This window comes from Oncorhynchus masou, chromosome 22 (assembly GCF_036934945.1).
Source record: "Oncorhynchus masou masou isolate Uvic2021 chromosome 22, UVic_Omas_1.1, whole genome shotgun sequence".
Classification (NCBI taxonomy): domain Eukaryota; kingdom Metazoa; phylum Chordata; class Actinopteri; order Salmoniformes; family Salmonidae; genus Oncorhynchus; species Oncorhynchus masou.
The window spans coordinates 48,862,535-48,883,346 of NC_088233.1; the positions used below are offsets into that span (position 1 = coordinate 48,862,535).

The 20,812-nt window shown below is 42.5% G+C and overlaps 1 protein-coding gene across 6 annotated transcripts; it reads right to left on the reverse strand.

Moving 5' to 3' along the window:
• Positions 1 to 3: 3 nt before the first annotated feature.
• LOC135509628 (monoacylglycerol lipase ABHD2-like) lies at positions 4 to 19,445 on the reverse strand. 6 transcript variants are annotated; one of them, XM_064930428.1, is made up of 13 exons: positions 19,325 to 19,445; positions 19,116 to 19,208; positions 18,803 to 18,864; positions 18,318 to 18,554; positions 16,966 to 17,141; positions 12,727 to 12,894; positions 10,692 to 10,875; positions 8,701 to 8,793; positions 5,553 to 5,654; positions 5,393 to 5,462; positions 5,001 to 5,085; positions 2,476 to 2,673; positions 4 to 2,234 (listed from the first exon to the last, which is right to left on the reverse strand). In XM_064930428.1, exons 4-13 carry the CDS (start codon positions 18,530 to 18,532, stop codon positions 2,218 to 2,220), a joined length of 1,308 nt encoding a protein of 435 aa, XP_064786500.1. In that variant the 5' UTR covers positions 18,533 to 18,554; positions 18,803 to 18,864; positions 19,116 to 19,208; positions 19,325 to 19,445; the 3' UTR covers positions 4 to 2,217. The 6 variants fall into 6 exon arrangements, with proteins under 6 accessions (XP_064786500.1, XP_064786501.1, XP_064786498.1 ...); XM_064930429.1 differs by lacking the exon at positions 19,116 to 19,208 and having other exon boundaries at positions 18,318 to 18,548; positions 19,271 to 19,445; XM_064930426.1 differs by lacking the exon at positions 19,116 to 19,208 and having other exon boundaries at positions 19,271 to 19,445.
• Between the last annotated feature and the right edge of the window lie 1,367 nt (positions 19,446 to 20,812).

Consider the following 20,812-nt stretch of genomic DNA (forward strand, 5'->3'; position numbering starts at 1 on the left):
AAATCCACAACAAAAGTGTATTTCAAGGATACAAAGTCCCCCCCCCATAAATGTATTGCGTTTTGCACACCCTTATCTATCGGAACCAAAACACACACAATTACTTTATACATCACGCCAAGTTGTGATTCTACATTATAATGACTGAACAGCATTGTACATCTATAGGGGTTGTAAACAAAATAAAAGGCAAACAAAGGATGAATTCCATAGGGATAAATAGTGGAAGTTATGACATGACCTTAGTTCTCTCTGCAAGGCTCCTAGTCCAGCAGCTCTTCTCTCATCTACCCAATGATATCACAGTAACTTGGTCCATTTTTATACATGGAATAGAATACAGACAAGCGCAAATAAAAAGACAGAGCCCGGGATTCAATCAAAGGCGCATTGTCGACAAACGCACTGATCAACATAACCCCAAATTCCCTGACACGTGTAGAGATCACATTCAGAAGTCAGGTCAAGTGCAAATTACCTTCAAAAAGGGAAGTACGTTTGTCTACAATGCGCCTTGGACTGAATCTCGACCAGAGTATTTAAGCCAACTTAGTCTGTGCTCTACATCTCAGGAACCACACCATTTTTATTATTTAAACAGTTTCCAACAAATATCTCTTAAAAAGAACAGCGAAAATATTAAATGGAAAAGGGGAAAACGAGAACAAAGACGCTGTCAGACTAAACTTACACAAGGTAACCTCAACCTTCTGTGTTTATTTAAAAAATAAAATAAAGCATGCGGCTTTGTCCATATAAGGAAGAAGACCAAGTCACATGGTGTTTTGGTATTTCAATTGAGGACAACTGGGGTCTACATCTGTAGCGCAAACCTATATATTATTTCACAACAGCAACAAACCTAAACGTGGCTTCAATTTTCATGATTCAGGTTTGTTCATGGCAAACCTTGACAATCAGTTCCCTATTTGGTTAAATCAAATAACCAATGCTCAATGGTGGGTGCGCTGGTTTTGTGTCGCCCGTTGCCTCAGGTGGGTGGAGTTTGCTCATTTTAGACCATTTCATTTTAGACCACTACAGTGAAATCTCCAAAACGTGCATGCCAGAATAAAGTGTCATTGACATTGTACCATTGAACATTGGCTACTCAGGCAAACCAACTGAATGACTGAAATAGCACAGTGGACCCTTGCCTCACAGTGGCTGTGATTAAGGACTTTAGTCAGTGCACTCGGCTTGTAAGAATCAACAACATTCCTATACTCACAACTCAAGTTAAAATATATAAAAATCGATGTATTTGAGTCTCAGAAGTGGACTGCTGTGTAGTGCAAGCCAACCAGTGAGAATATCAGAGGCTGTTCCACCAAGAATACAGTATAGGACAAGGGAACTTGTCATTAATGTGTTCTGGGTAGGATTGGGTGCTTCCTCAGAATGTCAGATATTTACAGAGTGTGGTCCTTGAACACTATGTCTGCGTATTGAAAATAGTAATGAAGTACTTTAAACCATTACCATCCTTTCTTGGTTTGAAATATTTTTATTTTTTATGTTTGAGGCACTTTGACAATGTGAAGACAAAATATATTATCACTAGGGCCAGAATGAAGTTTTTCCTCAGACGATGATCTGACCAGGAAAGTATTGCCTATTAGCCTAGAACTAGAGGCCAGACCAGATTTTGACCCTGGCCCCAATTATTAAAAAGAGCTAAAGAAGCTTAACATATAAATAAAGTGCCTGTTCTAGGAATTCTATTTCTCTGCTTAACAAAAGCCTTCAGAGTTTCAACCTCCCAGAGCACCCATTTGAACCCCCCCGAGTGATATTCACCCTCACGACAACAGTACACACACTCGGAACAAACAGCTAGGAGAGTCGGGACCAAGTAGCAACCCAAGTGAGAACCAAGGGGGGCTGGCTGGGACTTTGCACACAGAAGCTAAATCTCCTCTCCAGTCTTTTCCATGGACAGAACGGAGCAATAAATAAGCCAGTGTGGAGTCTTGTAGCTGTTCACCAGCAGGTGCAGGATACACTGTGTATCCACATTTAGACGAGCAAGTGCCATCCATTCGACTGACTGGAGTCCACGGGTAAAGGCTTTCGCAGCTGAATTTTGTGTTTCTCTAAGCAAAGCTATAGTCAGAACAAAGTCAGGTGAGCTACTGTGCCCATAGATCATCCCCGTCCCCCATTTGAAGAGAAGAATACAGGTTTCGGCCTTCTCCGGTGGGCGTATTTGTGTCCTTATAAACTAGGAGTCCCTTTAAAAAAAAAAAAAAAAAAGTGTGAGTGACAGATAGTGACCCTTGATTGACAGGATGTTAGGGGACTAGGACAGAGGAATACTGGATGTGCGTATATTAATAATAACAATGTATGTGTGTACGCCTGTAAATGTAGGTTGAGTGTGAAACCTTTCCTTTCGTCTCATGGCATCCCCTTTTTATCCCTGGCAGTGTGTGTGCATACAAAATACATGAGCATGTGTGCGGTAAGCTGTACCGTCGGCCTGTGAACAGAGTCCACGACGTGTCCTCAGGCAGGGCGGTCTGTGTCTTTCCCACCGGCATATTGCGTTGGCATAGCCCACAATAACCTTGTCCATCCAGGTGAGGGGCTGGGGAAACAGCACAGCCCCCTCGAAGAAGCCCAGGTGACCCCCGTGGAGCGTCAGGGCGAAGATCACATTCGGCTTCTTTTCTGACGGGTGTGGAGAAACATACGGTGATGCTAACAGTGTGGTGGTGTCATTGCGTAAACAATGGTGGATGCTGATACTACTAGCCTATTACTAGGTAAGATGCCACCAAAGTGGTATTGGGGTGCAGAGGAGTATTTCTGTCTGTAATAAAGCCCCTTTGTGGGGAAAAACTCATTCTGATTGGCTGGGCCTGGCTCCCCAGTGGGTGAACCTAGGCCCACCAGTGGCTGCGCCCCTGCCCTGTCATGTCAAATCCATAGATTAGGGCCTAATGAATTTCAATTGACTGATTTCCTTAAATGAACTAACTCAGTAAAAAGAAAAATGAAATTGTTGCATGTTGTGTTCAGTATAGATTAGGTCATTGCACTCTTACTCGAACAGAGTAAACACGATGCAAAACATCTCGAATGGTAGATGTAACAGTGCAACTCGATGAGATAATGAATTAGATATTGCCAATATACTGACGATTCATTGGTTTAGTTTTGTGCAAACTCGCAGGTAGCCCTTTCTGGCAGAGACTCGAGTTTCCTCACAGATGTGACTCCTAGGCCTAATTTCCTTTCCATTTCTGCCACCCAACACTCTCAGCCCTGACTCGCTCTGTCTTTATTTCCCTCTCGTAACTTTTAGTCACTGCAAACTGAACGCGAGAGGCGCACAGATACAGATCAAAAAACGTGTACGGGACAGAATATTATAAAAACGGGCAGCACACTGCTTTTCTAGTCAAGCCGCAACACCGTCTTTCACTCTGGCCCAGGTGACACCGTTACAGAAACACTAGTGACCAGAGTAAATAATACAACAACCGTCAGTAAATAACACAGCCACAGGCCTGCCCTGACCAGGCATGGGCCTGTATTTACAAAGCATTTCAGAGTAGGAGTGCTGATCTATGGCCCGTCCATATCATCTTATTCATTATGACTTCATTATGAAATGATCCAAGATCAGCGTCTGTCTCCATGTAAAGTACATAAGGTTAGTGGTGAGGTGGTAGCAGCTGAACTGCGATTAGCTCTCCATATGGAGGAAGCACATGCACCGAAAACACACGGGCCAGTTAAAAAAAGGCAGCTCATCAGCGCCTGAGAGGGAGCAGAGAGGCACACAGCAGAGACAGCTGGTGCCAGCCATGCAGCCCAGCGCTGGCTGCTGAAAGGGCCCAGGCTGAGGGTGGCTGGCTGGCTTCCTGACTGACCTCCAGATACAGACAGACAGCGCTAATGGGATTAAGTGCTGGCCTTTAAGGCCAGAGAGACAACGAACTGGAGTAACACTGACTGAACCCATCTACCTTTATTAGAGAGCATGACTCGCCCTTAAAAATCGGGTTGTGCACACTACATATGGTACATGAGGCTACTTCCACATCCACGTGTATGCAGTTGTCCAATACAATAGGTTCGTTTGCACTCTAGTAGCCTTTGGTGGTGAGGATAGCCTGTATACCCTTTATGGGACACCGCCACAACACAGTCCCCTATGGAACATGCAGGCCAGGCGTAGAGTTACAGGGCTCGCCAACCCCGTTCTTGGAGTGCTGCCCTCCTGTAGGTTTTCAATTCAACCCCAGTTGTAAACAGCCTGATTCAGGTTATTTAATTATTAGAATCAGGTGTGTTAGATTAGGGTTGGAGTGAAAACCTACAGGACCGTAGCCCTTCAGCCACACGGTGGAGCGCCCTGGTCTCAGGGGGAAGTAGATGCCAGCACCTTTCTCCTACAAGCCTTGTGGCTGTTAATTTACACACTAAATGGGGGTCGGGCCAGTGACTCCCGGCCACTGAGGCAGACAAATGCTTAAATGCGGGTGACACATGGTGCACGTGCGGAAAACAAACACACCCTGTAAATAATACCACAGCACAGGGGATCGCATGGCCATGAAAAATTCAAAAAGACTGTCTGGGCAGGGAGACGCTGCAGAAAGATAGCGAGAAGGATTTATCAACACTTAGTGGTCAAAACTTAAAGAGTGTGTCCAGCAGAGAAAGGAAGAAGTTGACGTGACCCTGGTGTTGATTGAATAATTAATTGCGCTACTACTAATGACATTGCACATCGTCACAATGACCAGTTTAAAAGGATTTTGCATGAAGCTAAATGTAATCAAATAAGAATGCTCAGTACACATTTCTTTGAGGTGATTTGGCCATAAATTGTAAACTTGGTGAGCGTGGTCCATTTACTCCCATCAATTTGTTCTGGAAGATATCCTGTCCTGGCTACTAAAACTGCTATCACTCACTATGAATAAATAATTGGTATTAATGAATCAACAAAATGTGTTACAACTCTTACTGAATAGAGCGAATACCTGCGAGTGTGCGTGGGATGGTCAGAAGTGACCGATGGACCAGAGGGTCATCTGCGGAGTTGACCAGCAGTAGAGGCACATTGATCTGAAATACGATTGTCATCATCACCCTCATACATCATCATCATTAAGCTTGAAAACCACTTTGTAATCACTGGGCTAGGTTTCTCAAATCCTTAGTAGCTAAAATAGTCAAAATAAAAATCTCCACAACCCAGACCGACAACCACAATTATAAAATCAATATCTGACTTCAATCTTCGAGCAAAATTTGTTCAATGAAGCACTTTGTGTGTCTATAGGAGACTTGAGTCTGGGTCGTCAAGAGCAATAATGTACTACTTCAGCTACGAAGGCTCTGGGAGACTCCGGTCTGGTCCGTGTTCACTCACATTGTGAATGTAGTGTACGCAGCTTTCCTTCTCGTAGTACTCTTTCAGCGTGTCGTGACCATGGAACTTTCTGTGAAACATATGAACAAAAAAACAGCCACAATTACTAAAGACAAGATTATTTTAAGATGGCCACCAGAGTCAGAAAGCCGGCCGTCACCTCATGATATTGTCATCGATCTGCATGAGGGAGGTAGCTGTGTACAGTCGGCTCAGGTCTGCGTCCTCCATCTTGCTCGAGTTCATTCCAAACAAACTGCCCCTGTCAATCAGAAACAGTGTACAGGTGGTACACAATGTATGACGTAAAATAAATTCCTGCAAAAAACAATTCAGTATCAGAAATATCCCTTACAAAAAAATTATTGCAGTATGCTGAAAATACTGCATCCAAATGTTTTTTTACTGCAATAATTTTGCAGTGCGACTGCAGTTACAGTGCAGTATATACTGCAGTTCAACTTGAGTTATTCTGCAATTAAGGTGTCCAAAATACCAGTCGACTTCAGTTACTGCACTTCTACTGCAGCTTCAAAACTGCCAGATTCTTTTGTAACGGGTGTTAACAGAGACAATGCCAATAAAGCCAGACTAAGTGCCAAATAAACATGTTTTTTTGTGGTTAAATATATCTCGAAATGTATAAATGAAAGATTAATTTGCCATTTGGGTCACTTCAAAGTGATACAAATTAAGGTTTTACGAATTATAAGTACAGCAGCTTTATTTACAAATTGCAGGTCAGATTTCTCAAGGCAATTTTGGCACATAGGTCTATTGATAATTTACCTTGTGCACAGTCTAACGGTTCCTCTGATCCATCAACAACAGCAGCAAATCAACACATACAGCATGTAGCTATATCCCGCTCAATACAAAATGACACTCATTATAAATGAAGAGTTGAGTGACAGAATAAACGTGTAATTTAGGGACAGTACGTTATTTCTAATGAGGGACACCTGGAGAAAATCTAACTTCTGAAGTGGGCAAAGGTGAAAAGACAGCCATTATAATATGAGCACTGTATGAATCTCTTATTTGTGGTCCGTGAAAGAAACAGTCTAAGCATGGGGAAGGAGGGTTCTACTAAGCTATATGGAATTGTAAAAAAAAAAAGTCATACCAAGGATCATTTAGCTATTTAATTAATGAATTAATAACATTTTAAAAAGACTCCTTGAAGTATATATTTGTAAAAAAAAATATATAAAAACATTATTTGTTGATTTTTTTGGGGGGGGCCATATCGCTATTAGCCGAAACAAACACATTGAATAACAGATTCACTACATGAAACAAATAAAATCAATTCAAAAGACACTGTTGAATGACTGTATAGCCTAATAAGGCATCTTTCGTTTCATCATTATTTTAAATGTCATTTTATACAGTCTAAATGTGCAATTGTACAGTCTAAATTATTTACATTGTAGAAAGATAGTGAAGATATCAAAACTATGAAATAACATATGGAATCATGTAGTAATATATTTTATATTTGAGATTCTTCAAGAGTAGCCACCCTTTGCCCTGATGAAAGCTTTGCACACTCTTGGCATTCTCTCAACCAGCTTCACTTTGAATGCTTTTCCAGTCTCGAAGGAGTTCCCACATATGCTGAGCACTTGTTGGCCGCTTATCCTTCACTCTGCTGTCTGACTCATCCCAAACCATCTCAGTTGTTGAGGTCGGTGATTGTGGAGGCCACATCATCTGATGCAGCACTCCATCAGTCTCCTTCTTGGTAAAATAGCCCTTACACAGCCTGGAGGTGTGTTGGGTCATTGTCCTGTTGAAAAACCAATGATAGTCCCACTAAGCGCAAACCAGATGGGATGGCTTATCGCTGCAGAATGCTGTGGTAGCCATGCTGGTTAAGTGTGCCTAGAATTCTAAATAAAACAAGCAAGTCACCAGCAAAGCATCGCCACACCATAACACCACTTCCTACATGCTTTACGGTGGGAAATACTTATGTGGAGATCATCCTCTCACCCACACCGCGTCTCACAAAGACACGGCGGTTGAAACCAAACATCTCCAATTTGGACTCCAGGCCAAAGGACACATTTCCACCATTCTAAATGTCAATTGCTCGTGTTTCTTGGCCCAAGCAAGTCTCTTTTTTTATATTGGTGTCCCTTTAGTGGTTCCTTTGCAGGAATTCGACCATGAAGGCCTGATTCACATAGTCTCCTCTGAACAGTTGATGTTGAGATGTGTCTGTTACTTGAACTCTGTGAAGCATGTTTCGGGGCTGCAATTTCTGAGGCTAGCTTCTCTAATGAACTGCAGCAGAGGTAACTCTGGGTCTTTGTTTCTTGTGGCGGTCCTCACGAGAGCCAATTTCATCATAGCGCTTGATGGTTTTTGCGACTGCACTTCCAAAGTTCTTGAAATGTTCCATATTGAATGACCTTCATGTCATTAAAAGTAATGATGGGACTGTTGTTTCTCTTTGTTTATTTGAGCCGTTCTTGCCATAATACGGACTTGGTCTTTTATAAAATAGGGCTATCTTTGGTATACCACCCCTACCTTGTCACAACACAACTGATTGGCTCAAAGTAATTGAGGAAAGAAATTCTACCAATTAACTTTTAACAAGGCACACCTGTTAATTGAAATGCATTCCAGGTGACTACCTCATGAAACTGGTTGACAGAATGCCAAGAGTGTGCAAAGCTGTCATCAAGGCAAAGAGTTGCTATTTGAAGAATCTCTAATATAACATATATTTTGATTTGTTGAACACTTTTTTGGTTACTGCATGATTCCATATGTATTACTTCATAGTTTGTCTTCACTATTACTCTACAATGTAGAAAATAGTATTAAAAAAAATAAAGAAAAAGTCTTGAATGAGTTAGTGTTATAAAACTTTTGACCGGTAGTGTGAATTAGAATGACATTTTACTGCTGTAATGTTCATTGCAGACTCCACTTGTAAATTGTCATTTTTATACAGTAGGGAAGCCTGCATGCTCGTTATAGGCTACAAGCAAACAAGAACACCAGCTGTCTGATACTGATGGAAGGGTGGCTGGCCCAGCGGCCACTTGAGAACTTTTATTATTATGATGATGATGACATCTTATCTGGGTTTGTTTTGTCGTCCAGACAGTTTGATATTTCGTAATCACAAATTACGTAAATTAGTCTGGCTTGAAGCATGTAGCTCGTAAATGAACCATTAGGGCAATTTATTTAGGTCTTATTTCAAAGACTGAACATTGCATAGGGACTATGACAGTAGTGATATGTGTACTAACTACTGAGACGTGTGTTTTAGCAGTTGTATGTACCGGTGAGAGAGGATTATCTTCTTCATGTTGTCTGCCATGAGAAAGTTATAGAGCCTCCGACACTGGTCCCACTGTAGGAACGTCTTCTGGGCCCTGGAACAACACACACACAGTCAATAACGGCACCAAGTAAATACCACACAATGAGTGGTTCTTTTATTGTGCATGTATTTCTACAGTGCCTTCAAAAAGTATTCATACCCCTCGACTTATTCCACATTTGTTGTATTACAGCCTGCATCAAGTCTGGTACTAACAGGCTCTTGAACAGCTTCTATCCCCAAGCAATAATACTGATAAATAACTACATGGACTGAGTTCACCTGCGTATCCTCGTTGAACTTTTTATTTTTGCACTGCCTCTATGCACACTCACAGGGCCCTACACACACACAAGCTGCTGCTACACTGTTTATCTTATATCCTGATGCCTAGTCACCTTACCCCCACACACACACACACACACACACACACACACACACACACACACACACACACACACACACACACACACACACACACACACACACACACACACACACACACACACACACACACACACACACACACACACATATATATGTGTGTGTGTGTGTGTATATATATATATATATATATATACATATACACACAAAAGCATGTGGACACCCTTTCAAAATAGTGGATTTGGCTACTTCAGACACACCCGTTGCTGACAGGTGTATAAAACTGTAAAGTTTGGTGGAGGAGGAATAATGGTCTGGGGCTGTCTTTCATGGTTCGGACTTGGCCCCTTAGTGCAAGTGAAATCTTAATGCTACAGCATACAATGACATTCTAGACGATTCTGTGCTTCTAACTTTGTAGCATCAGTTTGGGGAAGGCCCTTTCCTGTTTCAGCATGACAATACTGTGCAAAAAAACGAGCTCCGTATAGAAATGTTTGGTCGAGATCAGTGTGGAATAACTTGACTGGCCTGCACAGAGCCCTGCCCTCAACCCCATCAAACACCTTTGGGATGAATTGGAACGCCAACTGCGAGCCAGGCCTAATCGCCCAACATCAGTGGCCGACCTCACTAATTCTTGTGGCTGAATGGAAGCAAGTCCCCGCAGCAATGTTCCAACATCTAGTGGAAAGATTTCCCAGAAGAGTTGAGGCTGTTATTTGATGTGTGTGATGCAAAGTGCATCCTGTCTGTTTAATGAACAACATAAACTATTGATTAGATTTGCATGGCGCAGCCAATTAGGCTTCATAGATCAGTAGCATAATTGACATAATACTTGCTATTCCATTCTTTTGAAAGTACACTTTATGAACTAATAATAGACGTATTTGTGATTGCGTATATTCAATGGATTCATTAAAATAGATGCCCCACCCACATCAACACGGCCCTACTACCATGTACTCGGTGCTGGCATGTGCATGGGAGGTATAAAAGGCTTAGGCCGGGCCTGTTTGAAAGAGGTCATATAAACATTGGCCTATTTTTTTTATGTTGTTAACAGGCAACATACAGTAAATCCTATGTGAAACATGTATTAGCGGTGTAAGCACTTTGGTAGGACTTAATGCGTGGGTGTGGTTTGTATAAACGGGTAACGGGCATATGTGATGGCAGATTTTTTAATAGCCCGAGTGTACTTACTTTAGACTATTTGCAGAGTGCACGTGAACAGTGTCGGTGTCTAAAAGTGAACGGGGAAACAAGGCGAGTTGAGGTCTATGAGAGACAATAGCAGTTGTGTGTGTGGTGCTCTGCGTGAGATTAAAAAGGGATGAGGACAAACACAAAAGCTACACGGGGTAAAGTGGTGGCCATGGCCTACCTATGGGTATGAACAAAGAGAGGCCAGACTGGCTGCCTGCCCCTTCCACAAATCCTCACGGGCGTGGATCTAGACACACGCATGTCCGCATGTAGCCGAATCACAGTATCATCGACGTTCTACTTGACAGTGTAGTGGGTGCCGTTTGTATAACGCTTTATTTTGATTCCACGTACCGGAGTGCGCTGTATCCCTGGCAGACACTGACGCAGCACAGCACTCTCTCCTGGTTGATCCTGTTCTCCCCCAGAAACTTACACACAATGTTCCCTCCTAGGCTAAAGCCCACCACGATGAGCAGTGTCTGGGGGAAGGCCCGCTTGATGGAACCCACCATGGCTGCAAACTCCCATGTACAACCTGGAAAAGGAATCACAGAAATGTGTATTTTGCTTTTCAACCAAATGCACTGAGATGCACAAACAAATCCCAAGGGATTGAAACCCAGGGTTGGCCACGGTGTAGTGCCCCTGGATAGATTTAGGGGTTAGGGGGCCTGCGCACGGGCACAACGGCAGAAGATGGCATCTAGGATACAGATGCCAGCAACCCTCCGGTTACTGGCGAACTCCCCACCAGATTTTCCAGCTGTACTAGGGATTCAAACCGGCAACCCTCCAATTGCTGACCTGCCTCTCCTCTCAAACCTCTAGGCTAGAAAATAGTAAAAAATAAAGAAAACCCCTTCAATGAGTAGGTGTTCAAAAACTTTTGACCGGTAGTGAGTGAGTGAGCGAGCGAGCACACACGCACAAAGGCTTGGCACCACTTAGAAATGTCCTTGTTTTTGAAAGAAAAGCACATTTTTGTTCATTAAAATAACTTCAAATTGATCAGAACTACAGTGTAGACATTGTTAGTGTTGTAAATGACTATTGTAGCTGGAAACGGATGATTTTTTTATGGAATATCTACATATGCATACAGAGGCCCATTATCAGCAACCATCACTCCTGTGTTCCAATGGCACCTTGTGTTAGCTAATCCAAGTTGATCATTTTAAAAGGCTAATTGATCATTAGAAAACCATTTTGCAATTATGTTGGCACAGCTCAAAATTGTTGTTCTGATTAAAGAAGCAATACAACTGGCCTTATTTAGACTAGTTGAGTATCTGGAGCATCAGCATTTGTGGGTTCGATTACAGGCTCAAAATGGCCAGAAACAAAGACCTTTCTTCTGAACCTTGTCAGTCTATTCTTGCTCTGAGAAATTAAGGCTATTCCATGTGAGAAATTGCCAAGAAAATGAAGATCTCGTACAATGCTGTGTACTACTCCCTTCACAGAACAGCGCAAACTGTCTCTAACCAGAATAGAAAGAGTGGGAGGCCCCGGTGCACAACTGAGCAAGGAGGACAAGTACATTTGTGTCTAGTTTGAGAAACAGACATCTCACAAGTCCTCAACTGGCAGCTTCAATAAATAGTACCCGCAAAACACCAGTCTCAACGTCAAAGGTAAAGAGGCGACTCCGGGATTCTGGCCTTCTAGGCAGAGTTCCTCTGTCGAGTGTGTGTTCTTTTGCCCATAATAATGTTATTTTTATTGGCCAGTCTGATATATGGCTTTTTCTTTGCAACTCTGCCTAGAAGGCCAGCATCCCGGAGCCACCTCTTCGCTGGAGCCGCCTCTTCGTTGAGACTGGTGTTTTGCGCATACTATTTATGGACACATTCTATTTTACAATAGTTCTATTTTGTTTGTTTTTAGTCTTGGTTCTTCCTCTACCCCTCCCATCTATTCTATTTGCCATATATTTGGAACTGTGCTGTTTCACAAAAGTTCTGACCATACACACAAACACACACACACACATTTTTTTTTAACGGACACAGCATATTTTACATTCGTTATCAGTCCCACCCTTCAGCTCCATTCAACTCCACCCATCTATCTCTTAACAACATCCATATTATATTGGATTTCTATTTGACATATATTTTTCAACTGTGCTGTTCTGAACCTTTCTATTCTCATTGTTTCTACAGATTGTAAATTAAAGATAAATCATTATTAGATTTTTGATCGATTGACTGACTTTTCAAAATCACCCAGTAGTGCTATCTGCAGAGTTGGCTCCAGGTAATTGTTGCAATTCTTCAGCCATTTCTGGACCTGTGACCCTAAACAAGCTACATATGGACAGTTTTATTATTAAAAAGGACAACAATATGCGTACTTAACAGAGCCCTGGCCCTGTCGGTCTTACCGTAGGTGAACATGCGCGGTGAGGTGAGCTCGATGTTGGGCAGGGACCCCAGATGGTTGAGAACAGCACACCTGTATCCCTGCCTCTGGGAGTGATTCACAAAGGTACGGATGTAGTGCTTCTCACTGTGGTTACCAATCCCTGGGCAGATCACCATGGTGATGTCATCTGTGGAGTAAAAACACAGTAAGCACACAGGTGATAAAGGGGAGTCCGTGGGTAGGTGGTGTTAGGGCAAATTGAAGGCCGAAAAGCACGCTATTCTATGTGCAACATGGGTCATTAGTGCACACAATGGAACACGCTTTGAAACATTTTGCAACAGGAAATTAACATTTGCATTGGACCAGTTCCGGTAGTCCTTCCCTGTTTCAGTTATTTTCTTCTGTGTGGTGCCTAATGAACAAGACCAAGGAGTAGGGTTAGGCGGTATCCAGACTTTCAAACTGCTCTGTACCGTATAGGGTATTACTCGCAGTGCACAAAAGGGGCGCCATTTCTTTTCCAAATGATATATTTTTCAACGCACAACACGCTTAGGCAGCAGGGGCCTCTTCTATCCACCGCTTAAAATTTCACAACATTCCCACATGCGCAATTTCTGAAAAGTCGGCGCAGGTATAACAACATTAAGATTTATCAACTTGGCGCACGCATGTTTCCCCAGTTATAAATCAGACCCGTAGTAAAACTGTGCAAGTGTGAATGAGCATTAAAACTCTGCCTGGACAAACGCCATTAAACTTACGGTGACAATGACACCCTTTTATTTGCTGTAGAATTTGGAACTATTGGCATTCAAAATTTAGTTTATCAATAGATTGGGTTTCTATGTCCTGCCTTGGTATAGGCTCTGAGATTAAATTAGGCAATGATGTGGCACTCCTATCGCACACCAATACTGAAGCAAATATTAATAATATTATCAAATATTTTACAAAAGCTGCCAGTCTATTTACTGAGTTGGCAGAATGCTTTCATCTTTAGCATTAATTTATGCTGCATCTGGCAAAGGACTGTCAGTTCCTGATAGAGAAAACAATGGCAAATTATTGTGGACCTGGCAGCACAACAATGTTTTACATTGACTTTTCCTACAACCCATGGGGCGGCGCACAATTGGCCCAGTGTCGTCCGGGTTGGGCCGGCAGGGATGTCCTTGTCCCATCGCGCACTATTTATAATATACAGTCGAATTTAACAGGTGACCAGTTTATAATTTACATTAAGGTAGGCTTATGTATGCTACAGTCTACTTCAATGTAAAATAGACTGTTCACCTGTTAAATTCGACTGAATATTATAAATAGTGCTGCCTGTGGGATTGCAAAAAATTGAAATACATTTAGCCTGTCTATTCACTAGACTTCTAGGTCCAATTAAATGAGAGCTGCGCATGGTCATTTTTTGTATGGCTACTTCGGAAATATGAATCCATCACAGCCAGGAATTTATTATGCAACTTATGAAAACAAAATAGCAAAATGTCTATATTTTAGATTTTTTAAACATTTTTATAAAATGATTTTCGCTCTTAAGTAACTGCAAATGGCTGCATTCTAGTTCATATGTTTTCCTGTTTTTTTATGAATAAGCTTTTCGTAATATCTCCATTTGCACAAAATACTTGCCAACTTACAATACTTCAACCACTAGCAGAGATGTGTGTACAACATGGCCTTAAGTTTGCAAGGAGGTGAGCACATTCTCTCATCAAGTTCGATTTTTGTAAATGCCAACTTTTGTGTGAAAATTGGCGCACACACATTTGGGTGGGTATATCGTGTACTTACACAATTTATAAATGAGGCCCCAAGAATGTTGATCCGGGAGGGGATTGATGGCCTCTGCAGTAACCAAGAAGCTTGATCTTGCAGGCTAGCCACTTAGTTGACAAACCAAATGCATGGCTGAAGCGATTAATACTGTTTGAAAAATCATACCGTCTATATTTCAAAATATCCCAGTATACCATCCAAGCCTACCAGGGAGTCACTACACAGATAAAGGGTGTGTGCTACTCTTTCCTCAGGGGCACCATCATGCTAATGGTCTCAAACCCAATTAGATACCCTAGGGCATGTGCCCAAAAGGTCAAAAGAGTACGAGAGGATTTTTAATAAATAAATCAAATAAGTGTTCCCTTGACATACATTACTCAAGATAAGGAAACAGTAGACACCAACCAAAGCCAATTTCATTCGATGAATTACCTCAAAATGTCTAAATAATGCACACTAGTCGCAGACCTGTTGCATTAAACCTCATTTTGAAGTGCCACTACACTGAGGACTTGAAGGGATGCGGACAGTATTGAGCACAGCTGTTTTTGTAAGCCTAACCAATAGGCTGAGTCATGCCCATATCACAGATAGATGGCATGTGGCATGTGGTACATGACCAGACCTGGGTTCAAATACTATTTGAAATCATTTAAAATACTTCAGCTGGGCTTGATTGAGCTCGTCTGGCATAATTGAACCAACACAATAATTGCAAAAGTGCAAAACCCACCCATCTACAAGTCACCTTTAGAATAGATAGGATCACGTTTAAGGCTAGGATTGGTTTAGCCCCAACTTACAACTTACATTGCCAGAGGAGATCAGGCTTGCAGATTCAGTGCCTCTTTAAAACACCCCTGAAAACCCACTTATGTACTTGATGCGAAGCACTTTGTTAACCTGTTATTGAAAAGAGCTCTATAAATAAAGATATTAATATTTCAAGCAAACACTACAAGTATTTGAAAGATTTCAAATAAACTTAGAAAAAAAGAAACGTCCTCTCACTGTCAACTGCATTTATTTTCAGCAAACTTAACATGTGTAAATATTTGTATGAACATAACAAATTTCAACAACTGAGACATAAACTGAACAAGTTCCACAGACATGTGACTAACAGAAATGGAATAAATGTGTCCCTGAACGGGGGGTGTAACAGTATCTGGTGTGGCCACCAGCTGCAGAATACCGCAGTGCATCTCCTCTTCATTGACTGCACCAGATTTGCCAGTTCTTGCTGTGAGATGTTACCCCCCAGGCTCGTAGCTGGCCATGGCAGAACACTGACATTCCTGTCTTGCAGGAAATCATGCACAGAACGAGCAGTATGGCTGGTGGCATTGTCATGCTGGAGGGTCATGTCAGGATGAGCCTGCATGAAGGGTACCACATGAGGGAGGAGGATGTCTTTCCTGTAACGCACAGCGTTGAGATTGCCTGCAATGACAACAAGCTCAGTCCGATGATGATGTGACACACCGCCCCAGACCATGACGGACCCTCCACCTCCAAATCGATCCCGCTCCAGAGTACAGGCCTCAGTGTAACGCTCATTCCTTCGACAATCACCCCTGGTGAGACAAAACCGCGACTCGTCAGTGAAGAGCACTTTTTGCCGGTCCTGTCTGGTCCAGCGACGGTGGGTTTGTGCCCATAGGCGACGTTGTTGCTGGTGATGTCTGCGGACAGTCTGAGCACTGATGGAGGGATTGTGCCTTCCTGGTGTAGCTTGGGCAGTTGTTGTTGCCATCCTGTACCTGTCCCACAGGTGTGATGTTCGGATGTACGGATCCTGTGCAGGGTTGTTATACGTGGTCTGCCACTGCCGTCATGTCTACTGTAGCTCTGTCTTAGGTGTCTCACAGTACGGACATTGCAATTTATTACCCTGGCCAAATCTGCAGTCCTCAACCTCCTTGCAGCATGCCTAAGGCACATTCATGCAGATGAGCAGGGACCCTGGACATCTTTCTTTGGATGTTTTTCCAGAGTCAGTAGAAAGGCCTCTTTAGTGTCCTAGGTTGTCATAACTGTGACCTTAATTGCCTACCGTCTGTAAACTGTTAGTGTCTTAAAGACCATTCCACAGGTGCATGTTCATTAATTGTTTATGGTTCATTGAACAAGCATGGGATACCGTGTCTAAACCCTTTACAATGAAGATCTGTGAAGTTATTTGGATTTTTACAAATTATCTTTGAAAGACAAGAGTCCTGAAAAATGGACGTTTATTTTTTTGCTGAGTTTAGTACTTGAACCCAGGTCTGTACATGACGTGGTACAGTACATGACACTGAATATCTCGGAGTAGGGTGAAGCTGCCCCAGCCGAGACACTGATCTTGGGTCATTTTTGCATTTCCTCACTAAAGGTTAAAGTTAGGATTGGTGCAGGGGAAGCTGAGCCTAGTTCTGCACCTAGGGGAATATTCACTCTGGAGCGAATATCTCACCTCCAGTGTGGTGGTCCCCCAGCGACTCGAAGAGGTCAAAGGTGGCAGTGGCCCCATCCTGCATGAGGAGGTACTTGCGCACCCCACAGGGGTTTGGGGAGCTGACACGCCCCATCTTCCCATACAGGGCAGTCTGGAGGTGTCCACTCTTCCCCCATAGCAGCGGTGGTTCGTACCTGTGTGAATACACAAACGGGCAAGAGTGGATGTGTGAGAGCCAAAGTGATGCAAGAGCAGTAAGGTCAGTGCCTTGTGGAACATTTTGTGTTGTAAGCATGGTATGAAATCCCAGTGTCAACTTGTGTCAAGAAGCGGTGCGGCTTGGTTGGGTTGTGTTTCGGGGGAAGCACGGCTCTCGACCTTCGCCTCTCCCGAGTCTGTACGGAAGTTGCAGCGATGAAACAATTGGATACCACGAAATTAGGAAGAAAAAGAGGCATAAGAACAACAAAAAAATAATCTAATATGCAAGTAACTCTGGATCCTAGCTGTACCTCTAGCATGGTCTTTATATCTCATGCAAAGAAACAAAACCGTTTTAAGTAACCTCCTTTCCCCACTCTGTGACCAGGCTTTGGCCTGTAGGATCAATTATATATCACTGGTAGCAAGACATTAACATCTTCATGTCTCAGAAGCCATTTACATTTTACAGCATATATGCCTCAATGAAAAACTCTATCTAAAGGAGCTGTTTATCTTAAAAAATGTTCACTTCATCCATGTAAAGACAGTGTAATTTAGCCATGCTAAGTCTGCAGTGTGGTCCATAGTGTAGATGTTATGTAATTGCGATGTGGCTGTAAAATAATACAGTATTAATAGGACACCTCCTGTACCCACACACAAGGCATCTCGATTGGCTGGACAGCAGTTGACTGACTGTTGAGGACTGGTCTAACAGGGAGGTACGGTGAGAAGGGCACGATCGCGACTGGGTTGAAAGTGATCACGACTCAGGGGGAAAGGAAAGATTAAGGATGTTTATGAAAGTGGGATAGTATGTCCTGTAGCTACAGTACATGTGGGTTTATGAGTATGAGCTTCTGACTGTCTGTGTATGTGTGGCATGTACCAGTCTGCTCTGGAATGTGATATTGATACCATAGTCACAACAACATAACATGTTCCAGGAAGCACTGCATGGCATGACTGCTTTTTCGCTCACAAGTGTGTGTGCTTGCTCTCAAGTAGGCCTGTGTGCTCCGGTGCATGGGAACAGTGGACACGGTTTGCGTCCCAAATGGCACCCCATTTCATATATAGTTTATTACTTTTGACCAGGGCTCTATAGGTGATCGTGGCTGTGTCCCAAATGACATCCTATCTGCTGGGTAGGTATCAGTACTCACTCTTTGGTCAGGATGGGGCAGGACTTGAGCAGATAGCGGTTGAGGGGCGTGTCCCGATAGGTGATGTCAGGCGGAGCCGTGGGACTCTTCAGATTCAGACAGCGCACCAGGAAATAGAGCACCGTTGCGACGGCAGCCAGCTTCATGCTATCAAACATGGCTGGCATCTCGGGGGCAATGGTGTGGACGTCGCCTGGCTCCACGAGTGCACTCATGGTTGACAGAGAGGACCTATGTCTAGGCACAATTAACATATGATCACAACAGCAACACATGGCACACAGGTGCAGAGGGTATATAAAGAGTCACATGCAGTCATAGCATTGATACATCATGTAAATTAGAGCGTGATAAGAATAATGAGATCAAATATGACCACAATAAGACTGGCTCCACGAGTGCACTCGTCAATAAGACTGATTTGAAGTCCACAAACAGCAGAAAGAAACGAAGTCGGTTAGACAGTGTCAAACATTTTTGCCCACCTTGTTCAATAACTAATGATACTCAGTCACCCCCTGGACATGCATTTCAGAATCTGGCAGCGCTGGAAAAGAGTAACAAAAAGTCACCCAAATAGCTAACTGTCAGCATATTGTTGAATGCAAATGTCTAATCTGTTTGACTTTATGTAGATACAAATTACATGATATACATCATTGTACGAATTCCAATCAATCGGACGTTATTATTTAGCAGTGAAGTCTGCCAGTTAATGTTTGTGTTAGAGTTTAATTTGCGCGAGACAACTCATTCTACACTTACAATCTGGTCTAGAATAGAATACATAAATGTTACCCATTTTTGATACAGTAAAACACGCAGAAAAAGTAGACTGCCCTCTGTCAGCCGACAACCCTCATTTCAGCACACACGCAGTAGCAATTGTTTCTGTAAAAAAAAAGCCAGCAAGTCAGCTGGTTGGCAACCATGCACAACGTACCATTTTTTACCTCAAAGATATTTTCGCGGTCTACTCGAGCTTTCGTCCGAATCAGTGTCCTTACATGCATGTATGTTTACAAGCTGTGTTGCTCTCTGTGCACATTGCACAGCTGCTCCGTGTAGTCACGGACTGTTTACTACAGCGGAACAGAGTTGAAACACGCGAGCACCTAGCAACTGTAGCCCGACTTCCTACTGCAGAAGAGGTGATTTACATATAGCTATTTTTTTTATTGGAGCTCAGTTACCGCTACGTCACATGTTGGGTAATTTTCGGTGTCCAGTTTTGGGCCACGGCGAAGTCGGCTCAAAACAAAAACAAAGGGGTGTGAGAACGTGGAGTAATATTCTGTGTTTTACTCGCTCAGCGCGTTTTCTGCCTTACCAATGAAACTTGTTTGAACATATATTTTATGGGAAAGAGCTGTATGCTTCTGAACGATACGCAATGCTGCCTTGTTAACAATATGACCGAGCTGCGCAGATTCCTGTTCGTTTTGAGAAGGGCACTCACCGTTTTCACGTCACGGGCTAATGCCCTGTGCACTTATAGAACAAAATGTTTCGCACATAGCATGATACCTATAGTATTCACCATCTACGTATAAAAAGGTAATAATTGATAAGGATACATAAAAACGTATTTTGTTACGCCTAGTTGGATTATTACTTGAGATGCATATTATGTTTTACTGTAGCCCCCTTCAATGTTTTCCATGTTGTCAATACTTCCTGAGAAGTATTTGTAGTGTTGTAAATCATGATTTTACAATGTATATATTAATAACCATTTAATCTTTTATTTTGCGCTACTTGTGTACAGCACTTACAATTTCGCAATAACTGTCACAAGCTCCTTAGTGCCGCAGCAGTCTAAGGCACTGCATCACAGTGCTGGAGGTGTCACTACAGACCCTGGTTCAATTCCAGGCTGTATCACAGCTGGCCGTTATTGGGAGTCCAATAGGGCAGTGCACAATTGACCTAGCGTCATTCTGGTTTGGTCGGGGTAGGCCGTCATTGTAAGAATGTTCTAAATTGACTTAGATATAGTTCTAATAAAAATAGTATTTAAGCGATAACACCAGAGAAGCGGGTGTTTGGAGGATATATTGGCACGGGTGTTGTTTTGTAGAACTGTGTCAATATGTCCTCCAAATACCGGCTTCGAGGGCATTATCACTTTTATACAAGGGGTTACCAACATATTCAAAAAATGATTGACATATTTTCATAAACAAGGTTATTTTGATGAATGTATTCATACTATTTAATTCTTCCATGAGATACAGTGCATTCGGAAAGTATTCAGACCCCTTGACTTTTTCCACATTTTGTTACATTATTCTAAAATTGATAAAAACATTTTTCCTCATCAATCTACACACAATACCCCATAATGACAAAGCAAAAAAAGTTTTTTAGACATTTTTGCAAATGTATATAAAAAAAACGATATTTACATAAGTATTCAGACCCTTTACTAAGTACTTTCTTGAAGCACCTTTAGCAGCTTGGCACACCTGTATTTGGGGAGTTTCTCCCATTCT